General features: G+C 34.3%; 5 protein-coding genes and 1 long non-coding RNA gene across 6 annotated transcripts; 2 read left to right on the top strand and 4 right to left on the bottom strand.

The window, feature by feature from the left end:
- Positions 1-2,080: 2,080 nt before the first annotated feature.
- Positions 2,081-5,217, bottom strand: LOC124448682 (cornifelin homolog B-like). The gene is made up of 4 exons (XM_046999628.1): positions 5,116-5,217; positions 2,821-3,053; positions 2,601-2,731; positions 2,081-2,307 (listed from the first exon to the last, which is right to left on the bottom strand). Exons 2-4 carry the CDS (start codon positions 3,041-3,043, stop codon positions 2,215-2,217), a joined length of 447 nt encoding a protein of 148 aa, XP_046855584.1. The 5' UTR covers positions 3,044-3,053; positions 5,116-5,217; the 3' UTR covers positions 2,081-2,214.
- Positions 5,218-7,102: 1,885 nt separating this feature from the next.
- On the bottom strand, positions 7,103-8,546 carry LOC124448677 (cornifelin homolog B-like). The gene is made up of 4 exons (XM_046999623.1): positions 8,439-8,546; positions 7,842-8,132; positions 7,621-7,751; positions 7,103-7,329 (listed from the first exon to the last, which is right to left on the bottom strand). Exons 2-4 carry the CDS (start codon positions 8,116-8,118, stop codon positions 7,237-7,239), a joined length of 501 nt encoding a protein of 166 aa, XP_046855579.1. The 5' UTR covers positions 8,119-8,132; positions 8,439-8,546; the 3' UTR covers positions 7,103-7,236.
- A 1,098-nt stretch (positions 8,547-9,644) lies between these two features.
- LOC124448690 lies at positions 9,645-10,697 on the top strand. The gene is made up of 2 exons (XR_006949210.1): positions 9,645-9,771; positions 10,197-10,697. It is a non-coding gene; the product is annotated as an uncharacterized LOC124448690 (long non-coding RNA).
- A 66-nt stretch (positions 10,698-10,763) lies between these two features.
- On the bottom strand, positions 10,764-12,212 carry LOC124448679 (cornifelin homolog B-like). The gene is made up of 4 exons (XM_046999624.1): positions 12,098-12,212; positions 11,504-11,794; positions 11,284-11,414; positions 10,764-10,990 (listed from the first exon to the last, which is right to left on the bottom strand). Exons 2-4 carry the CDS (start codon positions 11,778-11,780, stop codon positions 10,898-10,900), a joined length of 501 nt encoding a protein of 166 aa, XP_046855580.1. The 5' UTR covers positions 11,781-11,794; positions 12,098-12,212; the 3' UTR covers positions 10,764-10,897.
- A 2,112-nt stretch (positions 12,213-14,324) lies between these two features.
- Positions 14,325-15,772, bottom strand: LOC124448680 (placenta-specific gene 8 protein-like). The gene is made up of 4 exons (XM_046999625.1): positions 15,666-15,772; positions 15,072-15,364; positions 14,851-14,981; positions 14,325-14,557 (listed from the first exon to the last, which is right to left on the bottom strand). The coding sequence occupies exons 2-4, from the start codon at positions 15,343-15,345 to the stop codon at positions 14,465-14,467; spliced, it is 498 nt and encodes a 165-aa protein (XP_046855581.1). The 5' UTR covers positions 15,346-15,364; positions 15,666-15,772; the 3' UTR covers positions 14,325-14,464.
- Positions 15,773-16,847: 1,075 nt separating this feature from the next.
- On the top strand, positions 16,848-19,295 carry LOC124448676. The gene is made up of 3 exons (XM_046999622.1): positions 16,848-16,995; positions 17,422-17,655; positions 18,332-19,295. Exon 3 carries the CDS (start codon positions 18,363-18,365, stop codon positions 19,116-19,118), a length of 756 nt encoding a protein of 251 aa, XP_046855578.1. The 5' UTR covers positions 16,848-16,995; positions 17,422-17,655; positions 18,332-18,362; the 3' UTR covers positions 19,119-19,295.
- Positions 19,296-19,397: the final 102 nt, after the last annotated feature.

The raw sequence follows: 19,397 nt of genomic DNA, 5'->3' as shown, positions 1-19,397 counted from the left end.
CTAAAGAGTTTAATCGATCAAACAAGTTTGACGCTGGTAAGAAAACGACGCATATCTGCATTCATAGATGTGTAGCCGACATATAGCTCTTTCGTCGATAGTTATAAATACATCCTCGTAGGAGCCAATAACTGGAAAGCTAGGTTGACTCGCTGTTACGAATTGTAGGTTTTTATCGTGATTTTCATCAAAAAATTGCTTGCCGAATCCCAAATACACACATACATTTTCTTCACTCTTTCCTCCGGAGGGAGTGGGAAATTGTGAAATTTTTGGAAAAGCGGTCAATTTCGGTAAATCTCAGCGGCAGCGGACGAAATCCGCCATTTTTTTGGCGTCATCAGATATCTAAGGCCGCGCTTGAGATAGCCGCTCCAGTTATTATAGAACTCAATGTTTAGAACCCTTTTTGAGCGAAGATGTACATTACAAAGGAAAATATGACCTGCAAAACTTTCATGTATTTCGTACGCAAAGTGAAAGGTAAACAAACGATAAAATAGTACAAATATATCGTACATAAAACTTAAAATAGTGAAGATTTTTCAGTCTAAAGAGTCCTATATTCTTGCAACACCAGTATTATCGATTCTTTGATATCATTGTTGACAAATAGAGCCGTAGCTGCTTCGAAAACGTCGGTGTTTTACACAATAAAAAGGCTCGTTCTGTTGTTTACAACTAAAGCAAAATTTTGACGAAGCGACAACGACAACAAACTTCCTCGTGCCATTCCCTTACACGGTCAAACTTCGTACTCGTTGTCGTAGTCGTACTCTTGCTAAAACTCCCTAATATTAGTGTAAATATGGGCTTTTATTTCTTTTGATTCGTGGTAGTTGACAATGTGACAATGACTATCATTGATCTTGCTTGACCTCCTTCATCATTCGGCTCTATATCTATAGTTTGTATGATGAGATTACATTGTAACCAAGGTCAACATCAGAGGAAGCATTTGCGGCCTGGGACCGAGTAAGATGAAGTATATAAATGACTAAGTTTGAGGAAGCTGGTCATTGTCCAAAAAGCTGGTCATAAATTAGTTTTTTTCGGTATTTTCATCGAAATGATCTGATACAAGTGTGTGGTTGTTGGTCTATCACCACAAAATGACCGGCCATATTATAAAATTGTAGAATGAATTGTATTACAAGGATTGCGGAACCTGTTCAAAAGTGCGTGTGTGGGGAGGGGGGGAGGGGGAGAATAGCGTAGGAAAATAATCGAATAGTAGAACCGAACCACGAACGCTGAACTTTTCTCATTTCTCAAAAACAACTTGTCGATAAACAATTTGTCCACAGCAATGACAAACATTTTTCGCAGTAACGGCAGAAGTTATTCACAGTATTTCGCAGCAATCAATCAAGAAATATGAAGGAATGTATTTACATAAATTGATTCTATAGGAAAAGCAACTTGATTTCAAGGGCCGCCTGTGGTTTGAATAAATATACGTTGTCATACAAGGCGTGATTGAGCAAGCATGAATATTGCTTCAAAATCTTGAGATTTCAAAATTGATTCTGTTTGAAGTATGTTTTATTTTGTGTTGCTTCAAATTTTCAGTTGGTAAAGATTTTGCGGTTAGACTGCAGTTTAACGGACAAACCAACGGCGCATATCTTCTTCTAAAAAGTAATTGTTCAAGGCACAAAAGTCTCGCTCGTCAACAACCGCATAACTAAATCCTTTAGGTTAAAAATCGTTTCTCTCAACGGAGGCTTGGTCTCCCACGGGCCGCATAAAATACGTAAAATTATTTCAATACATTTTTCGCCCACGTCAATAATACACAACGAGAACGACGCCAAATTGACAAGTTGAAACAAGTTCCTGTTAAATCTTAAATATTGATTTAGTATCCATAGAAACACTGCATTTTTTGAGTATTTTCTTTTTTATCCGAGGCCATGTTGCTTTCGCTTTCCAACGCCGGGCTCACAGATTTTGTATTAAAGTAAAATCTTTTCGATAAACTTTGCACAAGCTGGCAACTTTACAAGTTTAACTCTCGCGTTTGATGATTGAAAATGTGTAGATGCAGTGTTGGTTAGAGTAACAGGAATAGTTTACATATGCTTCAAAACATTTTATTGATTATATGATATTACAAACGATAAAAGCCATACAAAGTCTCAAGATACAAATGCTATATAGAGAAGTTGTTACATCACATTGAATCATTTTAAAAGTTGAAAGTTCCTCAATCTAAATGCCATGAATATTTAATTCACGATCCATTTGACACACGGCAAGAGGATGACAACACGCCAGAATACAGCAATCATCAACTATACTTCCCTATTTAAAGGAAAAATAAATTTGTTATTGCAATTTCAGTTTAAGAAATTTAAAAAGCTACTGATGTTTTTATGTAAGCTATTTTGGAATACAAAGAATATTTTATCAATGTTATTTGTGGCATTCAACAGGTGTGGGCAAATGTTATAGTTTGGTAAATTTATCCCAAGATATCCGTTGCAAGTCAAGAATACCAGGGTATCAAAAACAGCAACCTTAAAGTAGCACATTTTTAATAAAATAACTTTTGAAACGAACAACAGGTAGCCACAAAATGGATAAGTCTAACTTACTGCAATATTATGCCTTATTCTGATCTTGGTTCTCAGAGCAATAGGACAACAGCAAGCAACACAACAACATTCACCAGCTTTGCCACTCACAACACAAGAGTGAATGAGCGGGCAAAAAAGGGCAAATAAACCTTCAACAATACAAAAAATTTATCTTAAATACTCATACCTAAGAACAGCAATAAAACATGTTATATATAACTATGTAATTGTAACTTACATCCTCCAACATCTTCAAAGCATCCGCATAATCCAGTGCTCCAATTACGTTGACCTTGGATAACAACTTGCTGAGGTTGCTGCTGTACCACAACAGTTGTGTTGTTAGTGCTTTGCTGTTGCATGAATCCAGGCTGTGGCATTGGCTGTTGTTGCATGAAGCCAGGCTGTGGCATTGGCTGTTGTTGTATGTAGCCAGGTTGCATTTGCACGGGATTATACATTTTTTATTCTCTATAATTGGTGTATGGAGTGAGAGTAGTGAGAGGTAGTGATGTATGGTGTGGGGGTAGTGAAAGGTAGTGGTGGATGGTGTGGGAGTGATGTATGGTTTTGGAGTGATGTGGGAGTGATGTATGGTTTTCGAGTAGTGAGAGGTACTGGTGGATGGTGTTGGAGTAGAGAGAGGTAGTGTTGGATGGGGTGGGAGGAGGGAAGTGGTGTGAGAAATTAGTGTAGTGGTGCTATATGAAGTGGGAGGGTGAGTAAAGTTAATGGTGTCTTGATCTGAAGCGACCTAAATCCAGAAGGAGGAGTAGGAGAGGGTTTGCTCACCCGTCCATAATAAAGGTCCAGCTATTTTAAGCAAAATCTTTATTTGTTTAAAAAAAAACTTGCGGAACTATTTTGAGCTATCAATTTACAAATTATAAATAAAGCGATTTATATAACTTAGAAGTGTGTGCAGATAAAAAGCGGACGGCGGACGCAAAACGCGCAAAATAAAATGCTTTTAGTCCGATCGTAAAATATTCTTATTAAAATAAACGAACAATGCATTCTCACAACGCTAGTGGCAGATTTTTGCGTTTAAAACAAAGAACATGAGTGTTCCCCCTGTTGTCTCCAAATACATATTCAGGTTTGCATAATTATATACACATGAAGACTCTCGCAGTGAACTTAGCATCAACTTCATTATAATAACAAATGATATAATAAAGTGTTTAATGGAAGTGCGAAGTTTTCAATGGTGAGAGAGAGATCCAACTGGTGGATAAGTGTGTTTTATTGGCAAAAACTTATCGTTTAAACAGTTCGATGATCTGAATGAAATGTCGTCCATTTAAATAAATGAACACACTTACGTAACTTGCACTGGCTAAAATAATATACAATACTTGCTTTACTATTTTTGATCCAACCGGTTGTGATGTTTGTTGTTACTTTTTCCTAGTAACTTCTTCAAAAGAATATACATTCCAAGTATTCCGTGTCTTGCAAGCAATGTTCAATGTTTTAAAGGAAAACACTTAAAGGGGAACTCCACCCTCACATAATGTTGGTCTTAAAAGTTCCATTTTCATGCAAAGGTTACTATATTTTGAAATTTTGACATCAGTTATTTTATTTTGACAAAATCGCGTCTTTAAGGGGTGTAGATATAAAGCGTCCGCCATCCGCGTCTGCCGTCCGCGTCCGCTTTATATCTACACCCCTTAGAAGTATCGTCTAACAATTAGAACAAAACAACATTTAGAACTATGTAATAAAATACTAACTGTCTCGTGTTTTTATCTTGAAATAGAAAGACTGACTGAATACATTGTTGTGTGTTCATTAGCGAAGCCAGTTTGATCTTTTACTTCCCGCACAATGCAAATTTTTTATCGAAAAATATTTTTCATTTCTTTTGAATAATAATTCCATTCATTGTGATTGAAAATAAAAATATTTGCCTTTGTGTCGTAAGAAACGGAGTAGCTTTGTTACTGTGTCTGTTGAACACTGGATGGCGAGTTTTAAAAAAAAGTTACGTTGTAGACATTATATGAACTATTTTTGAACAAATTTTGTCTGTTTAGGCAATCGGAAATGCTTAAATTAATTATCAAATGTCATAAATATCTCAAAATTTTTAATACAATCGTATTTTGCTATAATAAGCAACAACTTGTGAAGCTATTGCACACTTTTTCATCAGAAAAATCAATCATCGCCCTCCTAAATGTTGAAAGCAAATTTTTATATAATAACATGCATCATTTCACTGTCATGTAAAATGACTGCTGCTTTATTTATTTTCGATAATTTTCAAGCATTTGCATTCGATAATTTTCGTTTCCTGCTTAGCGAGGATTTCGTTTTTAATGCACAAACTATCCGGATGCCTGATAAGAAATGTCATTGCGTCTTTATCCATTGTTCATTTATTATTTACGACATATTTATCGAATTTCAGAACAATTTTCAGTTATCTTGAAATGTTCATAACTACATAACTACATTTTCTGGGTGCAAAGAATGCCTTTGCATCGTTTTCACAATACGAAGATGAAATACCTTTATATCTTACCGTCGATTTTCTTCACTTCTTTTAAATCTTTCAGGCAACTGTCACGAAGTATTTCTTCTCGCAAGTTAACGATAATTTCACCTTCGTCGTACATATGCAGTACTTACAGTAATTATCTTCGCATATAAGTGCATATTAAAAAACAGAAACAAGGAAGAATAAAGCACAAATTAAAATAACCGGAATTTTGCATGACCAATCACCGTAAACAACATTTTTAAAGCGGCAGCAAAACCATGAATGTATTGTTTCTGAATTCATGTATCTTTTTTAAAAAAAGATGAACACAAACTTCTTAATGTTGATCATATGTTCAAAGTGACGTCTTTGAAAACTTGCAAAATTTTCAGTCGACAAAAGTTTGTGTAAAATGGCCATTGGGTTTTTAGGTCGGATCTCGGTATTTCATTGTTAGAAATAATGTGTTATCTCAGTAGAGTTTTTGTGTTGTTGCAAATTAATATTAAAAAAAAAAGATTTTACTTTATTGGTTGACTGGAACTTCCTAAATGAAATGAAGGCGAAATATTTCTGTAAAATTTCAGTTGTTGTAAAGTGTGCCATGATGCCAAACGAGCGACACTTTACAGCTCTCTAAGTTATCCAGCCGAAGTCAGTTGGTTTTTCTTGTACAGTCAATTTATATACAATAGCGGATTATCCAGTAGGCTAAGTAATCTCCAGCCTACAGGACCAGACTTTCATGCCGTAGTATCTAGACATTAGTGTAAATATAGACTTTCATTTCTTTTGATTCGTGGTAGTTGACAATGTGACAATGACTATCATTGATCTTGCTTGACCTCCTTCATCATTCGGCTCTATATCTATAGTTTGTATGATGAGATTACATTGTAACCAAGGTCAACATCAGAGGAAGCATTTGCGGCCTGGGACCGTGTAAGATGAAGTATGTGAGTGACTAAGTTTGAGGAAGCTGGTCATTGTCCAAAAAGCTGGTCATAAATTAGTTTTTTTCGGTATTTTCATCGAAACGATCAGATGCAAGTATGTGGTTGTTGGTCTATCACCACAAAATGACCGGCCATATTATAAAATTGTAGAATGAATGGTATTACAAGGATTGCGGAACCTGTTCAAAAGTGCGTGTGTGGGGAGGGGGGGAGGGTGGAGAATAGCGTAGGAAAATACTCTAATAGTAGAACCGAACCACGAACGCTGAACTTTTCTCATTTCTCAATAAACAACTTGTCGATAAACAATTTGCCACAGCAATGACAAACATTGTTTACAGCAATCAATCAAGGAATACGAAGGAATGTATTTACATAAATTGATTCTATAGGAAAAGCAACTTGATTTCAAAGGCCGCCTGTGGTTTGAATAAATATACGTTGTCATACAAGGCGTGATTGAGCAAGCATGAATATTGCTTCAAAATCTTGAGATTTCAAAATTGATTCTGTTTGAAGTATGTTTTATTTTGTGTTGCTTCAAATTTTCAGTTGGTAAAGATTTTGTGGTTAAACTGCAGTTTAACGGACAAACCAACGGCGCATATCTTCTTCTAAAAAGTAATTGTTCAAGGCACAAAAGTCTCGCTCGTCAACAACCGCATAACTAAATCCTTTAGGTTAAAAATCGTTTCTCTCAACAGAGGCTTGGTCTCCCACGGGCCGCATAAAATACGTAAAATTATTTCAATACATTTTTCGCCCACGTTTATAATACACAACGAGAACGACGCCAAATTGACAAGTTGAAACAAGTTCCTGTTAAATCTTAAATATTGATTTAGTATCCATAGAAACACTGCATTTTTTGAGTATTTGTCATTTTTTGAGCTTTCCAACGCCGGGCTCACAGATTTTTGTATTAAAGTAAAATCTTTTCGATAAACTTTGCACAAGCTGGCAACTTTACAAGTTTAACTCTCGAGCTGGCAACTTTACAAGTTTAACTCTCGCGTTTGATGATTGAAAATGTGTAGGTGCAATGTTGGTTAGAGTAACAGGAATAGTTTGCATATGCTTCAAAACATTTTATTGATTATATGATGTTACAAACGATAAAAGCCATCAAAAGTCTCAATCTACAAATGCTATATAGAGAAGTTGTTACATCACATTGAATCATTTTAAAAGTTGAAAGTTCCTCAATCTAAATGCCATGATTATTTAATTCTCGATCCATTTGACACATGGCAAGAGGACGACAACACATCACAATACAGCAATCATCAACTATACTTCCCTATTTAAAGGAAAAATGAATTTGTTATGCAATTTCAATATAAGAAATTTAAAAAGCTACTGATGTTTTTATGTAAGCTATTTTGGAATACAAAGAATATTTTATCAATGTTATTTGTGGAATTCAACAGGTGTGGGCAAATGTTATAGTTTGGTAAATTTATCCCAAGATATCCATTGCACGTCAAGAATACCTGGGTATCAAAAACAGCAACCTTAAAGTGGCACGTTTTTAATAAAATAACTTTGAAACGAACAACAGGTAGCCACAAAATGGATAAGTCTAACTTACTGCAATATTATGTCTTGTTCTGATCTTGGTTCTCAGAGCAATAGGACAAAGGCAACCAACACAACAACATTCACCAGCTTTGCCACTCACAACACAAGAGTGAATGAGCGGGCAAAAAAGCTCAAGTAAACCTTCAACAATACAAAAAATTTTATCTTAAATACTCATACCTAACAACAGCAATAAAACATGTTATATATAACTATGTAATTATCCCTTACATCCTCCACAATCTTCAAAGCATCCGCATAAATCAGTGCTCCAATTACGTGGACCTTGGATGACAACTTGCTGAGGTTGTTGCTGCTGTACCACAACAGTTGTGTTGTTGGTGCTCTGCTGTTGCATGAAGCCAGGATGTGGCATTGGCTGTTGTTGCATAGGTTGCCCTGGCATTCCATAGTTTGGATATTGTGAAGAAGGTGGAGGGGGTTGGTTATATTGTGGAGGGGCCTCCGTTTTATTATTATATCCTGGTTCCGACATTGGATTGTACATTTTGGTATTGTACACTAAAGTAAATACACGTAAGTTGAACTACAAACATGAAACTACAAACGGTTTCTGATATGCAATCGAATTTATCTTTCAAGACAAAGATTTCTCACGAATTACCAAAAATATATGTACACAACACGCTTCAAAATGTTTCCATGACACAAATGTTTAACGTAAAATTGAGCATGGCGCTACAGGCGCGTAACAAATTACTTTCATTTTCGAACAAAGCCACCGTTGAAATTCTTTGTTTTACTCGCTTATTATACAATTTTTGATTGTTTCTTTAACATCATGAAGTAAAAATATAAAACAATTACCTTTCTGGATGAGAGTAAACGATTGTCGAGCAGAAATGAATCCACGCAAATTCTAAGTAAATGACAATATCCGAAGGGGTTTTGTATACGAAGACAGCACGAGGAAATAACAAATTATGCTAAAATATATTGAATAATTATATACGTTGTCCAGATTATGTAAACATAAAATATTTATTTTGTTGGGTGTCTGTCTTCATGGTAGAAGCCGAAAGCTTTTGTTCTGCTTGTTCTCACTGATGAACTACATGAAATAAGTCAATTTAAGGGTTTTTGTAAAATTGCAACTTTGAACGTGGTTTTAACTTAAGCACTAAAGCGTTTGGTACTAACTAGACTTGAAGATCTTTATTTTCTCGAGAAAATGTGAGTGCTAGTGGTGTAGTGGGCAAACCATAGTGTCTAAGTCAACTTCTACGAATAAAATTTTTCATGAAAATTATTCTTCGCTTCTTTAGAAAATTAATTTCATTCATCATTTTTCCCATTATTGAAAAAGAAAATAGTTGCATTGTGGAGTAAGAAGCGGGCTGGCTTCGCCACTGAAACAAAAACTCCTAAAGCTTTGTCAGAAATAGTGCTGGTTTTTTGAAAATAGTTAAACTAATATAAAACTTGGCTTTGAGCTTTTATTTTTTTAGGTATCATTAATTATCCGTCGTTGCCAAACAACAATAATTAGCATTATAAATTATTTAAAACTATTTACTGATGTCTTGTTTCATGAAAGATCATCGAAAGCCATTAAGCCAAGTTCACACGAGTGAAATAAGAATAAGCACAAGCGTAGACAAAATATAAAACAAAGATAATCAACGAAGCATCAATGTGACATAAGCATCGACATAAGCGCAAGCATAAGGAAAAAATTCAAGCATAAGTTTAAGAGAAGAACAAAAGAAGAACAAAAAGAAGATTTAAAGAAAATGCCATGATGTCTTCGTCTTTATAAACCTCTAAAGCAATAAAAGCAAAAGTCCCGACGTTCGTGCTTATTTTACTAGTGATTTTACCAGGCTTTAATCTTATTAATACAAAAATACAAACCACCATACAAAAGAAAAGTACGTGTTTTACAAACCATACAGCCTTAACAATGTTGCAAAACTAGTTTTCTCTTTGTTTTGATTGGCTATTTCTGATTATCGTACCCTCTGATTGGTTAAAATCAATATCCTGTTCAAATGCTGTTGCATCAGCCAAAATTCACGCAGCGTAACGAGCACACGCTTTCGTTGTTGTATAGTTTTGCCGTGTAAAAAGTGCATTTTTGGACGCTATGGCTAAATAAATCTTCGTGCCTTTGCACGACTTAAATCTTCACAAAGATGGCGTAAGTATAACCTTAATTTAAAAAGAATTTCGTATTTGGAACTAGTTTCCAATCTATAGAAGCGTAGTATAATTATATATGATCAAGAACTTCAGTGTAATGGCGTCCTTTAAAACAACAACACAATTTCATACGATTATTTAAAACTTTTAGCTGGTATAATGTCTGTATTACATAGGGAAGACATTATTATGACATTATTAGGATTTATACGTAGACTGTCTTCGGTTTTGATGTGTGAAAGGAAGAAATTTTTCTTTTAAAATCATGTCGTTTCACATTCATAATTTGACTGCCAACTTCTCTTTTTAAAATACCAGCTCATAGTCCTTGAAATAGTATGTTATGAAGTGAAGTCCTTGTCAATGATTCCGGCTCGTTTCTTGTGTGGTCGTTGCGTTTAATTTTTTCCATGTATTTTTCAGAATTTTTTCAACTTATGAAGACCAGTTGCAGTATCAATTATTGATTGTAAAACATGAATATCGAATCAGACAGTTTAAGCATGTTCACCACATTCTTTGGCCAAGATGAATTTCCTTTTTCATTTGATGAAGCAGTGAAAAGTCATATTGGTGATGAAGAAAATGTACTTGTTGAAAAGCTCCTTGAGTGTGATGAGATCAACATTGACTCAGACATCTACCATCGTAAACCATGTAACTGTAAATATGATTGTATTGGGGGAGAAACTGTTTTCTTTTGAGAACCTCTTTCCAAGAAAACATGTTTGCTTGGCAGGTAGTCAGAAACAAATTTGTTAGAGGCCTTTAGCTCTTATTTTGCTCTAAGGTTTAGCAAGTTTTAAAGAAATATCTTGAAAACTATTTATTATTTGTGAGTTTAATTATTTAAATAAAGATTTTTGTATTAAAGTAAAATCTTTTCGATAAACTTTGCACAAGCTGGCAACTTTACAAGTTTAACTCTCACGTTTGATGATTGAAAATGTGTAGGTGCAATGTTGGTTAGAGTAACAGGAATAGTTTACATATGCTTCAAAACATTTTATTGATTATATGATACTACAAACGATAAAAGCCATCAAAAGTCTCAATCTACAAATGCTATATAGAGAAGTTGTTACATCACATTGAATCATTTTAAAAGTTGAAAGTTCCTCATTCTAAATGCCATGAATATTTAATTCACGATCCATTTGACACATGGCAAGAGGATGACAACACGCCAGAATACAGCAATCATCAACTATACTTCCCTATATAAAGGAAAAATGAATTTGTTATTGCAATTTCAGTTTAAGAAATGTATAAGTTACTGATGTTTTTTATGTAAGCTATTTTGGAATACAAAGAATATTTTATCAATGTTATTTGTGGAATTCAACAGGTGTGGGCAAATGTTATAGTTTGGTAAATTTATCCCAAGATATCCGTTGCAAGTCAAGAATACCAGAGTATCAAAAACAGCAACCTTAAAGTGGCACATTTTTAATAAAATAACTTTTGAAACGAACAACAGGTAGCCACAAAATGGATAAGTCTAACTTACTGCAATATTATGTCTTGTTCTGATCTTGGTTCTCAGAGCAATAGGACAACAGCAACCAACACAACAACATTCACCAGCTTTGCCACTCACAACACAAGAGTGAATGAGTGGGCAAAAAAGCCCAAGTAAACCTTGAACAATACAAAAAATTTATCTTAAATACTCATACCTAACAACAGCAATAAAACATGTTATATATAACTATGTAATTATCCCTTACATCCTCCGCAATCTTCAAAGCATCCGCATAAATCAGTGCTCCAATTACGTGGACCTTGGATGACAACTTGCTGAGGTTGTTGCTGCTGTACCACAACAGTTGTGTTGTTGGTGCTCTGCTGTTGCATGAAGCCAGGCTGTGGCATTGGCTGGTGTTGCATAGGTTGCCCTGGCATTCCATAGTTTGGATATTGTGACGGAGGTGGAGGGGGTTGGTTATATTGTGGAGGGGCCTCCGTTTTATCATTATTTCCTGGTTCAGACATTGGATTGTACATTTTGGTATTGGACACTAAAGTAAATACGCGGAAGTTGAACTACAAACATGAAACTACAAACGGTTTCTGATATGCAATCGAATTTATCTTTGAAGCATGTTGTATACATATATTTTTGGTAATTCGTGAGCAATCTTCGTCGTGAAAATGTTTCCATGACACAAATGTTTAACGCTAAATTGAGCATGGCGCTATAGGACGTAACAAATTACTTTCATTTTCCAACAAAGCCATCGTTGAAATTCTTCGTTTTACTCGCTTATAAAATTTTTTGATTGTTTCTTTAACATCATGAAGTAAAAATATAAAACAATTACCTTTCTGGATGAGAGTAAACGATTGTCGAGCAGAAATGAATCCACGCAAATTCTAAGTAAATAACAATATCCGAAGGAATTTTATATACGGAGACAGCACGACGAAAAAATAAAAGAAAATTTATTTGCTAAAATTTATTGAATAATTATATACGTTGTCCAGATTATGTAAACATAAAATATTTATTTTGTTGGGTGTCTGTCTTCATGGTAGAAGCCGAAAGCTTTTGTTTTGCTTGTTCTCATTGATGAACTACATGAAATAAGTCAATTTAAGGGTTTTTGTAAAAATGCAACTTTGAACGTGGTTTTAACTTAAGCACTAAAGCGTTTTGTACTAACTAGACTTGAAGATCTTTATTTTCTCGAAAAAATATGAGTGCTAGTGGTGTAGTGGGCAAACCATAGTGTCTAAGTCAACTCCTACGAATATAATTTTTCAGCAAAATTATTCTTCGCTTCTTTAGAAAATTAATTTCATTCATCATTTTTCCCATTATTGAAAACGAAAATAGTTGCATTGTGGAGTAAGAAGCGGGCTGGCTTCAACACTGAAACAAAAACTCCTAAAGCTTTGTCAGAAATAGTGCTGGTTTTCTTGAAAATAGTTAAACTAATATAAAACTTGGCTTTGAGCTTTTATTTTTTTAGGTACATTATTATCCGTCGTTGCCAAACAACAGTAATAATTAGCATTATAAATTATTTAAAACTATTTACTGATGTCTTGTTTCATGAAAGATCATCGACAGCCATTAAGCCTAGTTCACACGAGTGAAATAAGGATAAGCACAAGCGTAGACAAAAGATAAAACAAAGATAATCAACGAAGCATCAATGTGACATAAGCATCGACATAAGCGTAAGCATAAGAAAAACATTCAAGCATAAGTTAAGAGAAGAACAAAAGAAGAACAAAAAGAAGATGTAAAGAAAATCCCAATGTCTTCGTCTTTATAAACCTCTAGAGCAATAGAAGCAAAAGTCTCGACGTGCTTTACAAACCATACAGTTTTCCCTTTGTTTTGATTGGCTATTTCTGATGTATCGTACCCTCTGATTGGTTAAAATCAATATCCTGTTCAAATGCTGTTGCATCAGTCAAAAATTTACGCAGCGTAACGAAACACGTTTCGATGATTGTAGAGTTTTTGCCGTGTAAAAAGTGCATTTTTGGACGCCTTTGCACGACTTAAATCTTCACAAAGATGGCGTAAGTATAACCTTAGTTTAAAAAGAATTTTGTATTTGAAACTAGTTTCTAATCTATAGAAGCGAAGTATAATTATATATGATCAAGAACTTCAGTGTAATGGCGTCATTTAAAACAACAACACAATTTCATACGATTATTCAAAGCTTTTAGCTGGTATAATGTCTGTATTACATAGGGAAGACATTATTATGACATTGTTAGGATTTATACGTAGACTGTCTTCGATTTTGATGTGTGAAAGGAAGAAATTTTTAGTTTGAAATCATGTCGTTTCACATTCATGATTTGACTGCCAACTTCTCTTTTTAAAATACCAGCTCATAGTCCTTGAAATAGTATGTTATGAAGTGAAGTCCTTGCCAATGATTCCGGCTCTTTTCTTTTGTGGTCATTGCGTTTAATTTTTTCCATGTATTTTTCAGAATTTTTTCAACTTATGAAGACCAGTTGCAGTATCAATTATTGATTGCAAAACATGAATATCGAATCAGACAATTTAAGCATGTTCACCACATTCTTTGGCCAAGATGAATTTCCTTTTTCATTTGATGAAGCAGTGAAAAGTCATATTGGTGATGATGAAAATGTACTTGTTGAAAAGCTCCTCGAGTGTGATGAGATCAACATTGACTCAGACATCTATCCTAATATTGAAGGTTACCATCTTAATACCATGTTACTGTAAATATGATTGTATTGGGAGAGAACCTGTTTTTTTTTGAGAACCTCTTTCACAGAAAACATGTTTGCTTGCGACGGGTAGTCAGAAACAAATTTGTTAGAGGCCTTTTGCTCTTATTTTGCTCTAAGGTTTAAGGTTTAGCAAGTTTTAAAGAAATATCTTGCAAACTATTTATTATTTGTGAGTTTAATTATCTAAATAAAGATTTTTGTATTAAAGTAAAATCTTTTCGATAAACTTTGCACAAGCTGGCAACTTTACAAGTTTAACTCTCGCGTTTGATGATTGAAAATGTGTAGGTGCAATGTTGGTTAGAGTAACAGGAATAGTTTGCATATGCATCAAAACATTTTATTGATTATACGATACTACAAACGATAAAAGCCATAAAAAGTCTCAAGCTACAAATGCTATATAGAGAGGTTGTTAAATCACGTTAAATCATTTTAAAAGTTGAAAGTTCCTCATTCTAAATGCCATGATTATGTACTTCACGTTCCATTTGACACATGGCAAGAGGATGACAACACCACACAATACAGTAATCACCAACTATACTTCCCTATTTAATGGAAAAATGAATTTGTTATGCAATTTCAACATAAGAAATTTAAAAAGCTACTGATGTTTTTTATGTAAGCTATTTTGGAATACAAAGAATATTTTATCAATGTTATTTGTGGAATTCAACAGGTGTGGGCAAATGTTATAGTTTGGTAAATTTATCAAAAGATATCTGTTGCAAGTCAGGAATACAAGAGTATCAAAAACAGCAACCTTAAAGTGGCACATTTTTAATAAAATAACTTTTGAAACCAACAACAGGTAGACACAAAATGGATAAGTCTAACTTACTGCAATATTATGCCTTGTTCTGATCTTGGTTCTCAGAGCAACAGGACAAACGTGTGCAACACAACAGCATTCACCAGCTTTGCTACTCAGTATACAACCAGAAATGAGAGGGCAAAAAATCTCAAATAAACCTTCAACAATACAAAAAATTTTATCTTAAATACTCATACCTAACAACAGCAATAAAACATTTTATATATAACTATGTAATTATCCCTTACATCCTCCAATATTTTCAAAGCATCCGCATAAATTAGTGCTCCAATCACGTGGACCTTGGATGACAACTTGCTGAGGTTGTTGCTGTACCACAACAGTTGTGTTGTTAGTGCTCTGCTGTTGCATGAAGCCAGGATGTGGCATTGGCTGGTGTTGCATAGGTTGCCCTGGCATTCCATAGTTTGGATATTGTGACGGAGGTGGAGGGGGTTGGTTATATTGTGGAGGGGCCTCCATTTTATCATTATATCCTGGTTCCGACATTGGATTGTACATTTTGGTATTGGACAGTAAACTAAATACGTGGAAGTTGAACTACAAACATGAAACTACAAACAGTTTCTGATATGCAATCGAATTTATCTTTGAAGCATGTTGTATACATGTATTTTTGGTAATTCGTGAGCAATCTTCGTCGTGAAAATGTTTCCATGACACAAATGTTTAACGCTAAATTGAGCATGGCGCTATAGGACGTAACAAATTACTTTCATTTTCCAACAAAGCCATCGTTGAAATTTGTGATTTTACTCGCTTATTATACAATTTTTTGATTGTTTCTTTAACATCATGAAGTAAAAATATAAAACAATTACCTTTCTGGATGAGAGTAAACGATTGTCGAGCAGAAATGAATCCACGCAAATTCTAAGAAAGTGACAATATCCGAAGGGGTTTTGTATACGAAGACAGCACGGGAAATAAGAAATTATGCTAAAATATATTGAATAATTATATACGTTGTCCAGATTATGTAAACATAAAATATTTATTTTGTTGGGTGTCTGTTTTCATGGTAGAAGCCGAAAGCTTTTGTTTTGCTTGTTTTCATTGATTAACTACATAAAATAAGTCAATTTAAGGGTTTTTGTAAAATTGCAACTTTGAACGTGGTTTTAACTTTAGCACTAAAGCGTTTGGTACTAACTGACTTGAAGATCTTTAGTTTCTCGAAAAAATGTGAGTGCTAGTAGTGGGCAAACCATAGTGCCTAAGTCAACTCCTACGAATAAAATTTTTCATGAAAATTATTCTTTGCTTCTTTAGAAAATTAATTTCATTCATCATTTTTCCCATTATTGAAAACGAAAATAGTTGCATTGTGGAGTAAGAAGCGGGCTGGCTTCGCCACTGAAACAAAAACTCATAAAGCTTTGTCAGAAATAGTGCTATTTTTTTTGAAAATAGTTAAACTAATATAAAACTTGGCTTTGAGCTTTTATTTTTTTAGGTACATTATTATCCGTCGTTGCCAAACAACAGTAATAATTAGCATTATAAATTATTTAAAACTATTTACTGATGTCTTGTTTCATGAAAGGTCATCGACAGCCATTAAGCCAAGTTCACACGAGTGAAATAAGGATAAGCACAAGCGTAGACAAAATATAAAACAAAGATAATCAACGAAGCATCAATGTGACATAAGCATCGACATAAGCGCAAGCATAAGAAAAACATTCAAGCATAAGTTTAAGAGAAGAACAAAAGAAGAACAAAAAGAAGATGTAAAGAAAATCCCAATGTCTTTGTCTTTATAAACCTCTAGAGCAAAAGAAGCAAAAGTCTCGACGTTCGTGCTTATTTTACTAGTGATTTTACCAGGCTTTAATCTTATTAATACAAAAATAGAAACCAACATACAAAAGAAAAGTACGTGCTTTACAAACCATACAGGTTTAACAATGTTGCAAAACTAGTTTTCTCTTTGTTTTGATTGGCTATTTCTGATGTATCGTACCCTCTGATTGGTTAAAATCAATATCCTGTTCAAATGCTCTTGCATCAGCCAAAAATTCACGCAGCGTAACGAACACACGCTTTCGTTGATTGTATAGTTTATGCCGCGTAAGAAGTGCTTTTTTGGACGCTATGGCTAAATAAATCTTCGTGCCTTTGCACGACTTAAATCTTCACAAAGATGGCGTAAGTATAACCTTAATTTAACAAGAATTTCGTATTTGGAACTAGTTTCCAATCTATAGAAGCGAAGTATGATTATATATGATCAAGAACTTCAGTGCAATGGCATCATTTAAAACAATAACACAATTTCATACGATTATTCAAAGCTTTTAGCTGGTATAATGTCGGTATTACATAGGGAAGACATTATTATGACATTATTAGGATTTATACGTAGACTGTCTTCGATTTTGATGTGTGAAAGGAAGAAATTTTTAGTTTGAAATCATGTCGTTTCACATTCATGATTTGACTGCCAACTTCTCTTTTTAAAATACCAGCTCATAGTTCTTGAAATAGTATGTTATGAAGTGAAGTCCTTGTCAATGATTCCGGCTCTTTTCTTGTGTGGTCATTGCGTTTAATTTTTTCCATGTATTTTTTCAGAATTTTTTCAACTTATGATAACCAGTTGCAGTATCAATTATTGATTGCAAAACATGAATATCGAATCCGACAATTTAAGCATGTTCACCACATTCTTTGGCCAAGATGAATTTCCTTTTTCATTTGATGAAGCAGTGAAAAGTCATATTGGTGATGAAGAAAATGTACTTGTTGAAAAGCTCCTTGAGTGTGATGAGATCAACATTGACTCAGACATCTATCCTGATATTGAAGGTTACCATCTTAATACTATGTTACTGTAAATATGATTGTATTGGGAGAGAACCTGTTTTTGTGAGAACCTCTTTCACAGAAAACATGTTTGCGCTTGCGGCAGGTAGTCAGAAACAAATTAGTTTCAGGCCTTTTGCTTCTACAGATTGCAAGGCTTAGCAAGTTTTAAAGAAATATCTTGCAAACTATTTATTATTTGTGAGTTTAATTATCTAAATAAAGACTTGTGCCATTAATTGTACATTAATTTGTATTCGGAGTAATCTGTTGCAGGAAAAGCACCTCATTGTCAGTAAATATAGTTCTTGCAAATTATATACAAGTTGCACTGTTTGTCAATTTTATAAGCAACATACAAGAGGCTATTCAGATTGAACACACAAGAGGCTATTCAGATTGTCAAATCCATCAGCAGATGACTGATACAAGCACAGATTAACGGCTGTCACAGACAACACAAATACTATGACGTAAGAACCAGATTACAAATACGGCTAACCTGATGTTTACTCCTCATTTGACTCTGAAGATGTCTACCTCTAAGGATGTCGAAACGCCAGTCAACAACAACAAAAACAGTCCTTCTCAGGACTATACAAACTTGGACGATCTACATTTACAAACATGTAATAGTTGTGTTTATTGACATTGTGACTTTTTATTTTCTTTCATTCAGAGATGATGGCGAGGTGTTATGTGAAGAATGGATGAACTCAAAAATAGATTTATCATGTGTGCCAGATTCATTGAATGAGAACTTAAGTCATGTGACTTTAAACAACAATAGCTTGTCAAGTGTCGAGTCTCCTGCCATTGTGTCCGCTCTATTGGGGCATTCTTCTAAAGATTCCAAAGAGTCTAGTTTGGATCTGCCAGAGAAATCCACCAGTTCATTTTATGAAACTGCATCACCTTTTTTCTCGGCTTTACTGAATAAAGAGTCAGTTCACAGGGAGATTTTTTATTCTGATGACATCGCTGAGGACAGTCCTACTCCTTCATCACCAGAACAACATGTCCCTAATGTGGAATGGAAATTGAAATCACAGCTTGATGCATATCTAAACTTGGTCCAAATAATCTCAAAGGAAGATCATGTATACGTTGATCATGCTGACGATGAAGTGTTCAATGATGATTCAGTGAACATTGCAAATGGCATTGAAACAAATAAATCATGTGATCCTGTAAAACACGGACTAAAATCAAAAGTCAAGACTCCCGAACAAAAACAGAGAAAACGGCTGCAAAATAGAACTGCGGCCACGAGGTATCGATCAAAGAAACGAAGTGAGCAAGAAACGCTAAATGCCAAGGTATCTGAACTTGAGGAGGAAAATATCAAACTCCAACAAGTTATTGAAAGCAGGAAGCAAGAAATTAGTTTCTTGAAGAATTTGGTTGTTGATGTTTTGATGAGGAAAGCTGACTATATAAAGTTCACCAATTCAACTATCAAATAATGTAGAAATTTAGTGACTTCGATTTTATTCTAGCATTTTGTTCTGTGGTATTTATTATTAAGTATATTAATCTATGTATTATAACCACCATCACTGACTTTATATAACCAATCTGTATTAAGTATGGCCAAGTGGGTTGCATTTGTAGTCATTAAAGGCAACATTAGCTTGTCAAAAGTGGTTGTTTTATTAAGGTGCTACAATTTAGAGTAAAATGAGATCATAATATTTACTTTTATATTTAACATTCACCATTATATTACTGGTACAAGTTCTACC

The sequence above is a fragment of the Xenia sp. Carnegie-2017 genome, unplaced genomic scaffold (assembly GCF_021976095.1).
Source record: "Xenia sp. Carnegie-2017 unplaced genomic scaffold, XeniaSp_v1 HiC_scaffold_23, whole genome shotgun sequence".
NCBI lineage: Eukaryota > Metazoa > Cnidaria > Anthozoa > Malacalcyonacea > Xeniidae > Xenia > Xenia sp. Carnegie-2017.
Note: the sequence above shows the minus strand (reverse complement) of the source record. Positions and strands in the feature narration are given on the sequence as shown.

Coding starts and splice junctions, on each gene's coding strand:
- LOC124448682 (XM_046999628.1), bottom strand. CDS start 3,043: ATGTATAATCCCGTGCAAATGCAACCTGGCTACATACAACAACAGCCA. Junction 2,732..2,820: donor CTTTGAAGATGTTGGAGGAT/GTAAGTTACAAT, acceptor GTATTGTTGAAG/GTTTATTTGCCCTTTTTTGC. Junction 2,308..2,600: donor GAATAAGGCATAATATTGCA/GTAAGTTAGACT, acceptor TCCTTTAAATAG/GGAAGTATAGTTGATGATTG.
- LOC124448677 (XM_046999623.1), bottom strand. CDS start 8,118: ATGTACAATCCAATGTCGGAACCAGGATATAATAATAAAACGGAGGCC. Junction 7,752..7,841: donor CTTTGAAGATTGTGGAGGAT/GTAAGGGATAAT, acceptor GTATTGTTGAAG/GTTTACTTGAGCTTTTTTGC. Junction 7,330..7,620: donor GAACAAGACATAATATTGCA/GTAAGTTAGACT, acceptor TCCTTTAAATAG/GGAAGTATAGTTGATGATTG.
- LOC124448676 (XM_046999622.1), top strand. CDS start 18,363: ATGAACTCAAAAATAGATTTATCATGTGTGCCAGATTCATTGAATGAG.
- LOC124448680 (XM_046999625.1), bottom strand. CDS start 15,345: ATGTACAATCCAATGTCGGAACCAGGATATAATGATAAAATGGAGGCC. Junction 14,982..15,071: donor CTTTGAAAATATTGGAGGAT/GTAAGGGATAAT, acceptor GTATTGTTGAAG/GTTTATTTGAGATTTTTTGC. Junction 14,558..14,850: donor GAACAAGGCATAATATTGCA/GTAAGTTAGACT, acceptor TCCATTAAATAG/GGAAGTATAGTTGGTGATTA.
- LOC124448679 (XM_046999624.1), bottom strand. CDS start 11,780: ATGTACAATCCAATGTCTGAACCAGGAAATAATGATAAAACGGAGGCC. Junction 11,415..11,503: donor CTTTGAAGATTGCGGAGGAT/GTAAGGGATAAT, acceptor GTATTGTTCAAG/GTTTACTTGGGCTTTTTTGC. Junction 10,991..11,283: donor GAACAAGACATAATATTGCA/GTAAGTTAGACT, acceptor TCCTTTATATAG/GGAAGTATAGTTGATGATTG.